We start from the raw sequence: 18,648 nt of genomic DNA, 5'->3' as shown, positions 1-18,648 counted from the left end.
CATGTTGACAGTGTGTATCCTCGAAGTAATGGGATGAAGATAGCACTCTACCTCTGTAGTCTTCCACTCGATAACCTGTAACCCCAGTCTAATCATGAGCAGAACATCACACAAATTCCAAGAGAGGGCATCCTACAAAATACCTGAGCAGTACTCCCGGAAACTATCAAGTTCAACAAAAACAAGGAAAGGCTGGGAAACTACCATGGCCAAGAGGAGCCTAAGGAGACATGACGACAAAATGTAATGTGGTGTCCTGGACAGGCCTCTGGGAAAGAAAAGGGATATTAGGCAAAAACAAAGGAAATCTGAATAAAGTATGGACTTTGTTAATGACAAAGTATTGATATTGTTTGACTGATTGTAGCAAATATACTGTCCTAACATAAAATGTTAATAACAGGGGACCCTGGACGTGATGTATACGGAAAGTGTCTGTACTACCTTCTCAATTTTTCTGTAAATTTAAAACTTTTTTCTGAAAAATAAAACCTATTTAAAAAAATCCATTTAGTCACTGTTTTAGACTAATTGGTGGAAAGTACTATGAATTCATGAGTCTAAATTATAGACTTAACCTCACGTTATCTTGCATGTATAGATTATTTTAAAAGAGAGAACACATTTAAAAAATAATACATTTGTATGCAAAGTAAAGAATTTGGAAGGATTTATGCCAAAATAGCAACTGAGACCAGGTATAAACCCTGGAGTTACAGGTGGGTTTCACTTTCTACTTTCAACTATTCTATATAATTTGATTTTTTAAAAAAACTAGAAGAATGTTACTTTTATAAGTGGAAAATAAAGGTATTTTCATTAAAAAATGAACAAATGAAAGGTGCTTGTACAAAATGAACAAATGAAGAGGGTGTTGCAGTGAAGACCCAAGGAAACTGACTTCAGTATAAAATAATGTATAAAATAACCTGTGATCAACTTCTCACTTGTTTTCCGCTTCTGCTCAGCTTAATGGTTCTTGGAGATAATTTTATTTCTAAATATTTGAAACAGTACTGGAATCTTATTAATATATCTGCTGTACTTTGCAGCCCCACTTTTTGGTAAGTTTTAAAACATTCAACATTAAACTTCTCCAAATTTTTACAGCTAGGGTTGAATCAGATAATATCTAAGATCTATTTTGGTGGTAAGCTTCTGGGCTCTGTGGAACCATGAGTTAGTGGAGGACTAGCTGATAAGAATGTTTTCACACGGAGCATTTTCTTCTGCATTTCTTAACTGCTAGACTATAAGCTACATGTGGGCAGCCCCATGCTTGTCTTGTTCATCTCTCTCCATCCAACCCCTAGAACAGGTTCTGTTTTTTGAACATTCCTTCCTTTCTCCACAGATCTGAAATGCAATCTTCATTGTATATTCTATTCCCACACACATATGGGCACCCTGTGATGTCCATACACTGAGTTCTCACCAATACCTCGCTGTTCTAATCATTTAACATGTTTTCACACCTAGTAGGATGAGCCCTCTCCACCCAAACTTTTGTGTTTTTCAAAACTGTCTTGGCTGTCTCTGCTCATTTACTCTTCAAGGTAAATCTTCTTTCTTTCTTTTTTTTTTTTAAAGATTTTTTTTTGAGGTGGACCTTTTTTAAAGTCTTTATTGAATTTGTTACAACATTGCTTCTGTTTTATGTTTTGGTGTTTTGGCCACGAGGCATATGGGATCCTAGCTCCCTGACCAGGGATCGAACCTGCACCCCCTGCATTAAACCCACACCCACTGCATTGGAAGGCAAAGTCTCAACCACCGGACTGCCAGGGAAGTCCCTCAGGTAAATTTTCAAATCAGCTTTTATCAACAATCCTGCAGCAATTCAGATGGTGATTATATTGAATTTATGGTTAACTTGGGGAAAAATGATCTCTTGACAAAACTGAGCCTTCCCATCTATGAACATGGTACACATCTTTCCATTTATTTGCGTTGTCTTCTGCAATGTCAGTAAAGCTTAATAAGTTTTTCCACAAAGCTCTTGTACATATATTGGGTTTCTTCTTAGGAACCTTATAGTTCTCGTGCTATTGTGGATGGGATGTCATTCTAGCACTTTGACTTTAATGTATTTTAAAACCAGAATCAAAATATTTTCACAACATTTAATGTCCTAAAAAATATTAAGTTTCCTCTTAAAGGAAAACAAGAAAGGAGGAAAGCAAGAAGAGACTTTGGAAGAAGTAAAAAGCTTTCACTATTGCCTGCCTTTGTGGCACTGGCCTAAGTAAGGAAGCTGCCTCCCCCCGGGGTGTGCATAATACAGGGACCCAGCTGGGTACCGGAGCTGGGCCAGCAGAAGAGGCATTAACGCTTGGCAGAGCAACTTCATCGATACCACTGAGCAAAACATTGTAAACTGAGAAACTTACCCAAACTTTGTCTCCTGGAATCTTTTCCTGATGGCCAGAGATATATATAAAGTCAACCCGATCAAAACAAATCCACAAAAACAGCCAAGGATGATGAGCACAGGATCTTTGTTGCCAGGTGCTGGGGTTGACGAGGGGGCAAAGTTGACCCAACCTGGTAAAACACCAATAGACTCAATTCAAAACATCTCTTTGGGATTCGGGGTAGCTGATTTACAGTATTGGGGAACTCTCTTCATGTCAGTTATGAATGTATAAGCAATGGAAAAAATAGTAAAACTACTATTTAACTGGTATGCTCTGGAAATACTGAGAATCAAAATGCTTTATTTCTTTGTTAAAAAAAGTATCAAGAGTAGTTTGAACACTGCTTGCCAGCTTCTAGCCACATAGCTCAGGATATAGAGAGAATGTATTTTCCATGCCCTGACAAATGTCATACTCCTTTCCAAGTTTGGATCAGCTTCCAATGCTTTATCCTTTGCGCTTTCAGTGTCGTAAAATACCTCTGTGAGTTCCTTTAATGTTGTGATGAGAAGGCAGAGACTTTGAGTTGCTGCTGAGGCATTTTCTTTTATTTTATTAAAAAAATATTTATTTATTTATCTATTTACTTATTTGGCTGTGTCAGGTCTTAGTTGCGGCACGTGGGATCTTTTGTTGTGGCGCACGGGCTCTTTGTTGTGGCATGCAGGCTTCTCTCTAGTTGTGGCGTGCACGGTCCAGAGTGCGCGGCCTCAGTAGTTGCAGTGCGCGGGCTCTCTAGCTGTGGCGCGCAGGCTCACTTTCCCGTCGGCATGTGGGATCTTAGTTCCCCAGGGATCGAACCCGTGACCCCTGCATTGGAAGGCGGATTCTTAACCACTGGACTGCCAGGGAAGTCCCTGCTGAGGCACTGTACAGTATGACAACCCTGCTTGCAACCCAGTATGACAATTCAGAGTCTGGGCATTTTGAGGAGGATCTGAGCTTAGGAGTCCTGCTGCAAGTTTCTGCTTTGCTTTTCCAGGGGCACCTTTTAAAATAAGCAGTTAGAGTTGAGCCCCTGAAAAGTTAAGTACAGGCGTTTTCTATCCCCTCTCTACCGCCTGCTCTGACGTGGGATGAAGGACCACCCTTGCCCTGGCTCTCCCACCTCCTCACCCCACACCTGCATCTGGGATCTGTAATAGATCTTGTGACTCTGCTTCCTTTGTGTGGGTGTATTGAAACTGCACAATCAAAATGACCCCAGGGTTTTCACTTCCCCAAAGTGGCAGCTCAGATGCTGAGGGAACTATCTACCCACCCCATGGGGGTGGTGTGCGCTCCTCATTCAGTGGGCCATAATCTGCATATTCTCAATTCAGTACATCAGCTTCGGGGCCCCTGACACACAGGTGAAGACTGTGGCCAGTGTAACTCCCTCTGGGACATCTTTCTCCTTTTCAGCACAACCAGTTCACTCATGTGGGTAAGTCTACCTTCACTGAGTTCCCTGGCTGCACGTCTCATGGACCAAATGGCAGCAGCGTCAACATGCCCACAGTCAACTACTTCTTTCGTAATTCCACACACATTCAATTCAAATTCCACTTCCAACACTATCACTTTTTCTTTCTTCTCTACATTTTCATCTTTGTTCACCAGCTCCGTCTCTCAATTATCTGCTTCTGTGAAATGTCATGTGGGTTCGCCCCTGCGAGACAAGGAAGTAGCACAGCTCTATGCCTGTTAGACGCATGTGAACTGAATAAGGAAAGCACGGTGACCAACCACAGACTTTGAAAGAAGTGACCCGACTGGTCACAACCAAGATGCCCCTGTTATTTATGGAGTGATCTGTGCACTGAAGAGCTGGCGGTGAAGTTTATCAATTACTCACAGTTAATATGTGCTGGCACCTTAAATTTGAACCATATTGTTGGGGAACAGGTGTGATGTCACTAAACTGTGGTAACTGAAATGTATGCAGACAGGAACCATGCAAAACCAGGACTGCCAGAACAGCAAAGCTTTTTACAGTTTTGGACAGTTTATTATGAATGAAGATGAAAGCTCTGTCATCTTAAACCCTGACTTTTTAAAAAAAAAATTGAAGAATAGGACTTCCCTGGCAGTCCAGTGGTTAAGACTCTGTGCTTCCACTGCAGAGGCCGTGGGTTCGATCCCTGGTCAGGGAACTAAGATCCTAGATCCCACGTGCCACAAGATGTGGGGAAAAAAAAAATGAAGTATAGTTGATTTACAATGCTGTGTTAGTTTCTGGTGTACAGCAAAGTGATTCAGTTATATGTCTGTGTGTGTGTGTGTGTGTGTGTATATATATATTATATATATAATATATATATTCTTTTTCATATTCTTTTCCATTATGGTTTGTTACAATATATTGAATATAGTTCCCTGGGCTACACAGTAGGACCTAATTGTTTATCTGTTTTATATGTACTAGTTTGTATTTGCTAATCCCAAACTCCTAATTTATCCCTCCCCCACCCCCTTTCCCCTTTGGTAACCATAAGCTTGTTTTCTATGTCTGTGTTAAACTCTGATTTTTAACCTGTGCCTCTAGAATCAGAATCTCATTGTCCCTGAAATTCTGCCAGGTAGGCATGCCTTGTGTCCCCAACACCTGTTACTAATGTTCCCTCGGGACTGGGCTTATGGGCTGTAGGAGCTGTAATATGGATCCAATTTGGCACTAAAAGGGAGAACATACTTGAGGGTCACTGGGACAGACATAGGGGGACTCAATGGTCTGTTCCCAAGTCCTGTCTGCTTCGGCTACAAAGGCTATATATTTGGCAAGAACTTGTAAATGCACAAATCATACCCATATAGATGTCTGCGTAGAGTTCATGGTAGCAGTTCATTAGCAAACAACCTAGGGCAGGTCAGAGTCAGAACGAAGGCGGCTGCCCTGGTCTACAGAAGCAAACACAGCATTTGGGCCACTTGGGGCACCATGGCGCCACCTTGTTTAAGGCCACTCCAACAACAAGCAGAAACCAGAACGCAGGGATGGGCATTTAGCTGAGCGAGCCCAGCGCCGTGTAAAGATGGCTTCTATAGGAAAGGCTTCTTGTTCTGTACCAATGAATCACAAAGCATGTTACCTAAGGTTTGAATGGCTAATAACTGAGCAACCTGCACCGCTTAAAGCAAAGAAACAGTGCCAATTCTAGAGAGCTGAGGATTAGCCACATTGCCTACCCAAAATTCAGTCATGAAGTATGGATGCATTTAAACAAATTCAATATATATATAAAATAGCTAACTAATAAGGACCTACCGTATAGCACAGGGAACTCTACTCAATGCTCTGTAATGAGCTATGTGGGAAAAGAATCTAAAAAAGAGTGGATATATGTACATGTATAACTGACTGACCTTGCTGTACACCTGAAGCTAACACACATTGTAAATCAATTATACTCCAATAAAAGTTAAAAGCAAAACCAAAAAACCTAAATTCGTTAAGTCCAGTCAAATTCTGGGTTCTGAAAGGGATGAATCTTCCTAGGAAGTTATTACACTGGAGAGTAATAGTCGTGGGAAGACTCAAGGGTACCGACAGCTCTGTGATCAGCGATCAACTATCCTCAACGCTGCGAAATTTCCTTTTGGTCTTTACGTTTCATTCTTAAACAAGCCGTCCATGCCACAGGCTACTCTCTGGCCACCTGTGTGTTGCCCGGACTGATGTTCCGTCAGTCAGTCGGGCACCAGCGCTCACCGTGTGCGGGGACAAATATTTTCACTGGGTCACTGAAGGGCCCGACTCCCCCTCTGGTGACGGCTGCAATCCTCACGGTGCACGAGGCGTTGTGGACTTGAACAGAAAGCCGAGCGAGACTGTCGTTCTGGCCGACTTCTTCTGAGAGCTCTTTCTGGGGACAGAGAGGAAAGGAAAGGAAAGGAGATACTGAGGCACCAGGGGTCTTGTCGCCTGAGGGAAGTTCTTCCGAGGGAAGCTGCCCCACCCACATCCCAGGGGCAGCGGCCGTGTTCCCACAGCATCCCTTACTTCACTCAGGCCACAACCAAGGGAGCCAATAGGCGGGCAGTGATGCAGGACAGGCTGGCAGCATCCTCAGGTCTTGGGGATCTGGGCCTACTAGGGTCGTGCGAACATGGTACTTAAAGAGGTCGGTGAAGAAACCTCCGGAAGAAAGGGAATATGTGGCAGATGCACCCGAAGGCAAAAGCAAGACTGTCTCCTCGACACTCCCGCCCTCAGAACCCCCAGAGAACACTGCCCAGGAGCTGCACTGAACCTTGACATTGACCCCCTGCCAGCTTCCCTGAACCAGCACAAGTGGGCTCGTGTTCCTTGCAATTCTATGAGTTGTGACTACAGTCTACATTTAGAAGGGCACTGACACTTTTTCTTCCAGCGACAAACACACAATGTGCTCCGTTTTCAAAAATCTGGCTTTACTTATTTTGTTTTAAAGCTATCGCTGCACAACTTGACCCATTAAAACATGGGGGATGGGGGAGATTTTTGAAAAAATAACCAGGGGAAAAAATACTTTCCCCTTTGGTTCCAAACCTTGACTATCATGGTGTTCTCTGGTGCGGGAAACTAATTTTGCGTTTGGGATTGGCTTTTCAAATAGGAACCACAGGGTTGGTGAAGGCTGAAATGTAGCACTAGGAACATGTCTTTAATGCTGAATTAGGGAGATTTGTTTTCACAGAGAGATATCACACATGGAGCACAGATATCATGGATCAGCAATGGATAGCAGGGGCCTGGTGTGGGTGGTAACTTCCTCCCCTGGTCACTCATGCTGGTCACTTCTCCCAATGGTGCTGGGTGGAACCCGGTCAGCCCTTACGGAGAGGGCAGTCCCATCACTCATGACCAGTGGGGACACCTGGGTCAGCCACCTGGAGACTGTTTATAATCTAAACAGGCAGTGACCATCAGGACCTAGAAACGTCCCCAGACAAGGGATGAAAGGGAAAACTATGGTCTTAATTTTTTTTTTTTTGGCGTTTTAACCCCATCGGACTCAGTGCCTAAAAGATTTGCCACAGATTTTTTGTTAATTAGGTAGACAAATTAGTCATTTTTTCTGATATATCAAAAAGCATTTTCTGTATGGCTAACCCAGTTTTGATTATGTGTTCGTTGGTCATTCTCTGTATAATTTGGGAAGAACAGAAAATCATCAGGTAGAGTAGCTTCATTGTCAAAGCCCTCAGTCATGGGACCGTGACGGGCAGCTGAGAAACAGTGCATATACCCCACAGCTTAAAACCTAACAGCTCTTCAAAGTACAAAAGACTTCATGCCTGACAAGGAACATGGGGCCTGCTCCTGGTGTCACACATTTTGTCTGCAAAGATTCAAACACGATACCTTGTTTATGAGAAAAACTGTCTTAAAATAAGGGGACACACATAGTTTTGAAAGAACTCAATCCCAAGAAGAAGAGAAATCCTAACAAAACCAAAATTATCCTTTTGGAAATGAACATAAAAGCAGTTGATAACACCTATTCCCATAGGGCCTATAACTCCCTATGAAAACCCAGAGGAGTTACTTTTTAATTTCCACCTCCTACTCTTTGAGTTAATAATGTAAGGAGTTAATCTGTGAAGTGCTTGAAACAGTGCCTGACCCAGAGCAAAGGTTATCCAAGAGTCACAATGGCCACCATCACAGTTGGCATTATCCTGAATCTTTTTTAAATTTAATTAACTAATTAATTTTACAAAATTATTTATTTATTTATTTATTTTTGGCTGCGTTGGGTCTTCATTGCTGCGCGCGGGCGTTCTCTAGTTGCGGGGAGCGGGGGCTACTCCTCATTGCAGTGCGTGGGCTTCTCATTGCATTGATTTCTCTTGTTGCGAGCACAGGCTCTAGGCGCACGGGCTTCAGTAGTTGTGGCACATGGGCTCAGTAGTTGTGGCTCACGGGCTCTAGAGCACAGGCTCAGTAGTTGTGGCGCAGGGGCTTAGTTGCTCCGCGGCATGTGGGATCTTCCCAGACCGGGGATCAAACCCATGTCTCCTGGTTAAGGTGGATTCTTAACCACTGTGCCACCAGGGAAGTCCTATCCTGAATCTTGAAGCATGGAAATGATGCCAGCCACCGCTCACTGGGAATCCATTTTGGAAATACATAAAAAATCATCCCACTTTAGGGGTGGAATTGTAATCAATGTTGAAGTAGTGATTAGAAAGATAAATGATAAACACTTAGTGTAGGTGTTCAATTTTCTCCAAGAATATCCTTAAATAGTAATCTCAAATATAATTTAAACATGATTTCCAATGTTAAAAATTGATGTAATTTATTCATACTGTTTTGATGCCAAATACGTAAAGAAAGGTGTGAGCACATCCATTTCCCCAAGTATTTTAGTTTTGATCTTGAAAGGTGGCAGAGATCCTTCTAATTTCAGACAGCTGTAGGAGCCCCCCGCTCACCCCCGTGTGTTCTCTCTCTTGCTGTCAGGGTGCAGACCGCCGAAGGAGGGGTCATCTCATTGGCACAATGTGGTCGGGCCACAGGACACAGGTCATGGGTCAGCTGCACATTTCTCATTTAGTGAGCTTTCAATTTCACCAACACAGGCCCATATCTCTAAGAACTCAAAACCTAAAGGCATTGTCAGGTAATGAAATCAGTTTGACTACAGCTTTACTTACACAGAAAACATACGGACCTTGCCTGTTGGGGAAAGTAATAGCACATCTTTGGAAACACAGTTTCTTTCTTCTCATTGTGTGGCTTCAGTGTGGGTCAGGGCAATTAGATATTTGTTTTCACTTATCAAAAAGACCTTAATATCTTCAACTCTGTAAGAATTCACAACCCCATAATTTGTAACTGTAATTAAAAATATAGGTAATTCCCTGGCGGTCCAGTGCTTGGGATCTGCGCTTTCACTGTCGAGGGCCTGGGTTCAATCCCTCGTTGGTGAACTAAGATCCTGCAGCCATGCAGCACAGCCAAAAAAGAAAAGAGAATATGGCCCATTTCAAAATTACTCAGGGGGAGACTGGTTCAAGATGGTGGAGGAGAAGAACGTACGCCCACTCCCTCTTGCGAGAGCACTAGAATCAAAACTAACTGCTGAACAATCATCAACAGGAAGACACTGGAACTCACCAAAAAAGATACCCCACAACCAAAGACAAAGGAGAAGCCATAATGAGATGGTAGGAGGGGCACAATCACAATAAAATCAAATCCCATAACCGCTGGATGGGTGACTCACAGATTGGAGAACAATTATACCACAGAAGTCCACCCACTGGAGTGAAGGTTCTGAGCCCCATGTCAGGCTTCCCAACCTGGGGGTCTGGCAACAGGAGGAGGAATTCCTAGAGAATCAGACTTTGAAGGCTAGCGGAATTTGACTGCAGGACTTAGGACAGGGGGAAACAGAGACTCAAATCTTGGAGGGCACACACAAAGCAATGTGCACACCAGGACCCAGGGGGAAGGAGCAGTGACCCCATAGGAGACTGAACCAGACCTACCTGCTAGTGCCGGAGGGTCTCCTGCAGAGGCGGGGGGTGGCTGTGGCTCACCACAGGGACAAGGACACTGGCGGCAGAAGTTCTGGGAAGTACTCCTTGGCATGAGCCCTCCCAGAGTCTGCCATTAGCCCCACCAAAGAGCCTGTAGCCTCCAGTGCTGGGGCACCTCAGGCCAAACAACCAACAGGGAGGGAACTCAGTCCCACCCATCAGCAGACAAGCAGATTAAAGTTTTACTGAGCTCTGCCCACCAGAGCAACACCCAGCTATACCCACCACCAGTCCCTCCCATCAGGAAGCTTGCACAAGCCTCTTCGATAGCCTCACCCACCAGAGGGCAGACAGCAAAAGCAAGAAGAACTACAATCCTGCAGCCTGTAGAATGAAAACCACATTCACAGAAAGACAGACAAAATGAAAAGGCAGAGGACTATGTACCGGATGAAGGAACAAGATAAAACCCCAGAAAAACAACTAAATCAAGTCAACCTTCCAGAAAAAGAATTCAAAATAATGATAGTGAAGATGATCTGGGACCTTGGAAAAAGGATGGAGGCAAAAATCGAGAAGATGCAAGAAATGTTTAACAAAGACCTAGAAGAATTAAAGAACAAACAAACAGAGATGAACAGTACAATAACTGAAATGAATACTACACTAGAAGGAATCAGTAGCAGAATAACTGAGGCAGAAGAACGGATAAGTGACCTGAAAGACAGAATGGTGGAATTCACTGCCGTGGAACAGAATAAAGAAAAAAGAATGAAAAGAAATGAAGACAGCATAAGAGACCTCTGGGACAACATTAAACACACCAACGTTCACATTATAGGGGTCCCAGAAGGAGGAGAGAGAGAGAAAATATTTGAAGAGATTATAGTCAAAAACTTCCCTAACATGGGAAAGGAAATAGCCACCCAAGTCCAGGAAGCACAGAGTCCCAGGCAGGATAAACCCAAACAGAAACACAACGAGACACACAGTAATCAAACTGACAAAAATTAAAGACAAAGAAAAAATTTTAAAAGCAACAAGGGAAAAAGGACAAGTAACATACAAGGAAACTCCCATAATGTTAACAGCTGATTTCTCAGCAGAAACTCTACAAGCCAGAAGGCAGTGGCACGATATATTTAAAGTGATGAAAGGGAAGAACCTACAACAAAGATTACTCTACCAGGCAAGGATGTCATTCAGATTTGACAGAGAAATCAAAAGCTTTACAGACAAGCAAAAGCTAAGAGAATTCAGCACCATCAAACCAGCTCTACAGCAAATGCTAAACGAAGTTCTCTAAGTGGGAAACACAAGAGAAGAAAAGGACCTACAAAAAGCAAACCCAAAACAATTAAGAAAATAGTAATAGGAACATACATATCGATAATTACCTTAAATGTGAATGGATGAAATACTCCAACCAAAACATACAGGCTTGCTGAATGGATACAAAAACAAGACCCATGTACATGCTGTCTACACGAGACCCACTTCAGACCTAGGCACACATACAGACTGAAAGTGAAGGGATGGAGAAACATATTCCATGCAAATGGAAATCAAAAGAAAGCTGGAGTAGCAATACTCATATCAAATAAAATAGACTTTAAAATAAAGAACGTTACAAGAGACAAGGAAGGGGTTTCCCTGGTGGTGCAGTGGTTAAGAATCCGCCTGCCAACGCAGGGGACACAGGTTCGAGCCCTGGTCTGGGAAGATCCCACAAGCCATGGAGCAACTAGGCCCGTGCGCCACAACTACTGAGCCTGCACTCTAGAGCCTGTGAGCCACAACTACTGAAGCCCGCATACCCAGAGTCTGTGCTCCGCGACAAGAGAAGCCACTGCACTGAGAAGCCCGTGCACCGCAACGAAGAGCAGCCCCTGCTCGCCACAACTAGAGAAAGCCCGCGCACTACAATGAAGACCCAATGCAGCCAAAAATAAAATAAATAAATTAAAAAAAAAAGACAAGGAAGGACACTACGTAAAGATCAAGGGATCAATCCTACAAGATATAACAATTATAAATATATATGTACCCAACATAGGAGCACCTCAATACATAAGGCAAATGCCAACAGCTATAAAAGAGGAAATCAACAGTAACACAATAATAGTGGGGGAACTTAACAGCTCACTTACACCAATGGACAGATCATCCAGACAGAAAATTAATAAGGAAACACAAGCTTTAAATGACACAATAGACCAGAGAGATTTAATTGATATTTATAGGACATTCCATCCAAAAGCAGAAGAATACACTTTCTTCTCAAGTGCACATGGAATATTCTCCAGGATTGATCACATCCTGGGCCACAAATCAAGCCTCGGTAAATTTAAGGAAATTGAAATCACATCAAGCATCTTTTCTGACCACAACGCTATGAGATTAGAAATCAATTACAGGGGAAAAAAACGTAAAAAACAAACACATGGAGGCTAAACAATACGTTACTAACTAACCACGAGATCACTGAAGAAATCAAAGAGGAAATCAAAAAATACCTAGAGAGAAATGACAATGAAAACACGATGATCCAAAACCTATGGGATGCAGCAAAAGCAGTTCTAACAGGGAAGTTTATAGCAATACAATCCTACCTCAAGAAACAAGAAAAATCTCAAATAAACAATCTAACCTTACACCTAAAGGAACTAGAGGAAGAAGAAAAAACAAAACCCAAAGTTAGTAGAAGGTAAGAAATCATAAAGATCAGAGGAGAAATAAATGAAATAGAAACAAAGAAAACAATAGCAAAGATCAATAAAACTAAAAGCTGGTTCTTTGAGGAGATAAACAAAATTGATAAACCTTTTGCCAGACTCATCAAGAAAAAGAGGGAGAGGACTCAAATCAATAAAATTAGAAATGAAAAGGGAGAAGTTACAACAGACACCGCAGAAATACAAAGCATCATAAGAGACTACTACAAGCAACTCTATGCCAATAAAATGGACAACCTGGAAGAAACGGACAAATTCTTAGAAAGGTATAACTTTCCAAGACTGAACCGGGAAGAAATAGAACATAGGAACAGACCAATCACAAGTAATTACGTTGAAACTGTGATTAAAAATCTCCCAACAAACAAAAGTCCAGGACCAGATGGCTTCACAGGTGAATTCTATCAAACATTTAGAGAAGAGCTAACACACATCCTTCTCAAGCTCTTCCAAAAAGTTGCAGAGGAAGGAACACTCCCAAACTCATTCTATGAGGCCACCATCACCCTGATACCAAAACCAGACAAAGATACCACAAAAAAAAGAAAATTACAGACCAGTATCACTGATGAATATAGATGCAAAAATCCTCAACAAAATACTAGCAAACAGAATCCAACAACACATTAAAAGGATCATACACCATGATCAAGTGGGATTTATCCCAGGGATTCAAGGATTCTTCAATACACACAAAGCAATCAATGTGATACACCATATTAACAAATTGAGAAATAAAAAACATATGATAATCTCAATAAATGCAGGAAAAGATTTTGACAAAATTCAACACCCATTTATGATAAAAACTCTCCAGAAAGTGGGCATCGAGGGAACCTACCTCAACATAATAAAGGCCATATACGACAAACCCTCAGCTAACATCATTCTCAATGGTGAAAAACTGAAAGCAATTACTCTAAGATTAGGAACAAGACAAGGATGTCCACTCTCGCCACTATTATTCAACATAGTTTTGGAAGTCCTAGCCATGGCATTCAGAGAAGAAAAAGAAATAAAAGGAATACAAATTGGAAAAGAAGAAGTAAAGCTGTCACTGTTTGCAGATGACACGATACTATACATAGAGAATCCTAATGATGCCACCAGAAAACTACTAGAGCTAATCAATGAATTTGGTAAAGTTGCAGGATACAAAATTAATGCACAGAAATCTCTTGCATTCCTCTACACTAACAACAAAAGATCAGAAAGAGAAATTAAGGAAACAATCTCCTTCACCATTGCAAGAAAAAGAATAAAGTACCTAGGAATAAACCTACCTAAGGAGGTAAAAGACCCGTACTCAGGAAACTATAAGACACTGATGAAAGAAATCAGAGATGACAGAAACAGATGGAGAGATACACCATGTTCTTGGATTGGAAGAATCAATATTGTGAAGATGACTACACTACCCAAAGCAATCTACAGGTTCAATGCAATCCCTATCAAATTACCAATGGCATTTTTTACAGAACTAGAACAAAAGATCTTAAAATTTGTATGGAGATACAAAAGACCCCGAATAGTCAAAGCAATCTTGAGAGAAAAAAACGGAGCTGGAGGAATCAGACTCCTTGACTTCAGACTATACTACAAAGCTATAGTAATCAAGACACCATGGTACTGGCACAAAAACATAAATATAGATCAATGGAACAGGATAGAAAGCCCAGAGATAAACCCACACACCTCTGGTCAACTAATCTATGACAAAGGAGGCAAGGATACAAAATGGAGAAAAGACAGTCTCTTCAATAAGTGCTGCTGGGAAAACTGGACAGCTACATGTAAAAGAATGAAATCAGAACCCTCCCGAACACCATACACAAAAATAAACTCAAAGTAGATTAAAGACCTAAATGTAAGACCGGACACTACAAAACTCTTAGAGGAAAACATAGGAAGATCACTCTTTGACATAAACCACAGCAAGATCTCTTTTGACCCACCTCCCAGAGTAATGGAAATAAAACCAAAAATAAATAAATGGGACCTAATGAAACTTAAAATCTTTTGCACAGCAAAGGAAACTATAAACAAGACAAAAAGACAACCCTCAGAATGGGAGAAAATATTTGCAAACGAATCAAGGGACGAAGGATTAATCTCCAAAATATAACAGCACATGCAGCTCAATATTAAAGAAACGAACAACCCAATCTAAAAATGGGCAGAAGAGCTAAATAGACATTTCTCCAAAGAAGACATACAGATGGCCAAGAAGCACATGACAAGCTGCTCAACATCACTAATTATTAGAGAAATGCAAATCAAAACTACAATGAGGTATCACCTCACACCGGTTAGAATGGGCATCATCAGAAAATCTACAAACAACACATGCTGGAGAGGGTGTGGAGGAAAGGGAACCCTCTTACACTGTTGGTGGGAATGTAAATTGATACAGCCACTATGGAGAGCAGTATGGAGTTCCTTAAAAAACTAAAAATAGAATTACCGTATGACCCAGCAATTCCACTACTGGGCATATACCCAGAGAAAACCATAATTCAAAAAGACACATGCACCCCAATGTTCACTGCAGCACTATTTACAATAGCCAGGTCATGGAAGCAACCTAAATGCCCATCGACAGACGAATGGATAAAGAAGATGTGGTACATATATACAATGGAATATTACTCAGCTATAAAAAGGAACGAAATTGGTTCCATTGTAGAGATGTGGTTGGACCTAGAGAGTGTCATACAGAGTGAAGTAAGTCAGAAAGAGAAAAAAACAAATATCGTATATTAACACATATATGTGGAATCGAGAAAAACGGTACAGATGAACCAGATTGCAAGGCAGAAATAGAGGCACAGACGTAGAGGACAAATGTATGGACACCAAGGGGGCGAAAGCGGGGTGGTGCTGGTGGTGTGATGAATTGGGAGATTGGGATTGACATTTACACTAATATGTATAAAATAGATAACTAATAAGAATCTGCTGTATTAAAAAATAAAATAAAATTCAAAAATAAATAAATCAAATTACTTAGGCTAAAAAAAAAAAAGAATATGGTCCATTTTATTAACTCAAAGAACAGTAACCTTCAATAGGGAAAGAACTACCCCAGGCGACAACAAACTTGATCAAAAGGGCTTCAAGTGCACGATCATCAGTGAAAAACCCTCACATCTTCCTCTTGAAACCTGTCCTGTTTTCACTTCTTTCTGCTAAGAGGCCATGCTGTGGAATTTGAACAAGAAACACTGTACTGTGAAGAAAGCCAAGGGCATCTGGAGAAGAGTAGTGGGGCTGTGAAAAGCACTGGCTTTGGAGTCAGCGAGACCTGGGTTCTTATTTCAATGCTGCAATTCTAAGCTGTGTGACTCTGGGTAAGTTACTCAATGTTTCTGAGTTTCAGTTTCCTCAAATGAAAATTGAGAAAATAGTATCTCACAGTGTTTTCGTAAGGGTTAAATGAGGCCTTTTATGGAAAACACTTGGCACAGGGTCTGTAAGTAATCAACACTGTAAGTAACTGATGATGGTTATTATTATTCCTACATTCCTACAGCACCTGTAAGGTGCTGTATTTTGATCTTCTTTCCCTATAACTGTAAGGCTCTAGGATAGAACTGAGCGAGTAGTATCTTTCAAGTCTTGGTGCATTGGAGAGAATAATCAAGGCTGTCTAGTTCCCAAACCACGAATTTTATTTGACCCATCCATAGAGCTGCTCTTCATTGTAGCTTTCTCTTCCAGGCAAAAGGTACCATCCTTCACGGATCCTTGGGTTTCAGAAATGTTTCAGACCCCTGTCTGGCCTGTCTCACAAGAACCTCACCTGTTCTTTTTACCTTAAAATGACACTAGCTCGCATGCTCTGCCCTCCTGTGACAGTGAGTGAGAGGGAGAAATGAGGAAAGGGAAGAGGCAGTGGGCACATCTACCCTCCGGGCATGCTGCTTGCTAGGAGGCAGGGGTCTGGGCCCAAGGAAGGAAGCCTTGAGGGCACTGTGGCTCCCCTGTGTCTTTAAATAAGCTGGTTCTACATGTCATGTCTCTTGGCCCATCATAATCGGCTATGAAACTTCCTTCTGATCAAAGATCTCCACCCTTTCCAAACACAGTTAAACCAGCATTAGAGCCCCAATCCCAAAACAATGAGCTCTACAAGAATGACACGTATAAAAATGAGTCTCTGCCTAAGGTTCGGGCAAATCTCGGTCAAAGGTAAACAGATTTATTTATTGCAGAACACTGGAGAACCTTGAACTTGCCAGTATACACTGTGGGTCTTCCAGAAGGGGGTATAGTACGCAGTATTTTATAAACTTATCTGCTCACTGAATTCTCACAGGTCTACTGACACTTTATGGGAATGGGGCAAGAAATACCAGTCCACACTCATCAAAAGACTGTCCCATTCAGACAGAGAAATTCTCCTGCTGGTTTAGATGTCAGTCAGGTCCATACATCAAGTTCATAGTGCCATAAATGCCTACAAAGCAAGTTCAAGGTCCTGTGTTCAGATGGTACAAAGGTGGGCAAGGCGCAGCTCCAGCTTCAAGGAGAACAGATTTTACTTGATCCTGACCTTTGTATTTTAAGCTTTGATTTGGAAGGCAAGGGACAGCAAGAAAAAGAGAGCAAAAAACATTGATGGCTTCATCAAGATACAGTAAATGTCCATACAGTAAATACCAGGAGTTTCTTAGTCTGAAAGTGACACAACAGTTGTAGGATACTGAAGGTACAAATTTTGAAAACTAAATTTCCAGCAAACTGTAATAGCCCACCCAAAGACTACTTCAAGAATGTTCTGAAATTCCATACAAAAAACCCCTCCCTTATTAGAGTAATAAATAAGAATATCTTCCAAAAATATCCAATTTCATCACCTTACATAAAGAAGATGTAGTTTTAGTAACGGTTTTCTTTCTTTTCAAAAAATATTTATTTTATTTTTATCTATTTGGCTGCACTGGGTCTTAGTTGCTGTGTGCGGGGTCTAGTTCCCTGAGCAGGGATCAAACCCAGGCCCCCTGCATTGGGAGCGTGGAGTCTTAAAAGCTGGACCACCAGAGATGTCCCTAGTAACAGTTTTCAAATGAAAATGAAAGGACGATTTCGAGAGGAAGTTGTGTCTAACTCTTGCCCTTCGGAAAAGAAGGGAGTTTAGGGAACCGAAGTGATGGGTACAGAGGTCATTTCAAGCTTCCCTTTGGAAGGGCTGAGCTTCTCTTCAGTGTTCTTATTTGTCTCCAGCTGCAGCTGCTGAGCTGGGAGCTTAGCTGCCTCAGAGAATGTTACCCAAAGTAAAGTGAGCCACTAAGTCTTCTGTTGTCACAAGGCTGTCGTGAGGCACAGAGGACAGCATGAGTACAATGCAAATGACCTTCCTGCTGGGATGATCTAGCATCTCCAAGGAGGTAATGACTGGAAAGGTCACAGCCCTAACTGTGGCGGTATTGTTCTTACTACAGAGGGGGGCCTTCTGAACAAAGGGCAGAGAGAATGCAAGGCTGGGTGTTAATGGCACTCGTGTGTTAGGCTCCTTGGCCACATCATGTCATCTGTAAGGCTTTCATCACTCCTGCCCTTCAGCGCGCCCCTGCTTCAGGGGTCCCCCCTAAAGAAGTATCTTTCACCCACACCAGGGGAGAAGGAGAAATGATGACCTGCAGCTCTTCAAAGAAACTGCTTTGTTCCTATATCACTCAAGTGTCTGCTAAGAATCATTATCTCCCGCCAACCAAAGTTCCTACTGAATCAGAATGCAATCGCTGGACCTTCATGTATCTCTACTAAGAATGTAGTATTGTAATCAGGAGCCATTCTCCAAGAGAGGCATTTGATTCCCCTGACTCGACAGTGTGCAAATGTGATCAACAGGCCCCTTGCAAAATGCTCTGAGACAAAAGTCCAGGAAGTGAGAGACTTCTTATCTCATAGCTGCAACTCTCTTAAGCAGGGTTTCGACTGGTACAAGTAGCATCCTTTTATCATCTACTATAAGGCAGAACAAACCATGGATTTCTAAGCTCTCTTCCTTTTCCATCACTACTGCTTCCGACAGTCTGCTT

At 42.0% G+C, this 18,648-nt stretch overlaps 1 protein-coding gene across 1 annotated transcript in view; it reads right to left on the bottom strand.

Annotated features, from left to right (window-relative positions):
* MERTK (MER proto-oncogene, tyrosine kinase) overlaps window positions 1-18,648 on the bottom strand; it is a 111,117-nt gene that overhangs the window by 27,237 nt on the left and 65,232 nt on the right. Inside the window, exons 9-10 of the mRNA XM_060027359.1 lie at window positions 6,109-6,262; window positions 2,391-2,544 (exon numbers count right to left, since the gene is read on the bottom strand). Of these exons, the coding sequence (XP_059883342.1) occupies window positions 2,391-2,544; window positions 6,109-6,262 (308 nt within the window). The remainder of the gene's footprint in view (window positions 1-2,390; window positions 2,545-6,108; window positions 6,263-18,648) is intronic.

The sequence above is a fragment of the Delphinus delphis genome, chromosome 12, assembly GCF_949987515.2.
Source record: "Delphinus delphis chromosome 12, mDelDel1.2, whole genome shotgun sequence".
NCBI classification, from domain to species: domain Eukaryota; kingdom Metazoa; phylum Chordata; class Mammalia; order Artiodactyla; family Delphinidae; genus Delphinus; species Delphinus delphis.
Note: the sequence above shows the minus strand (reverse complement) of the source record. Positions and strands in the feature narration are given on the sequence as shown.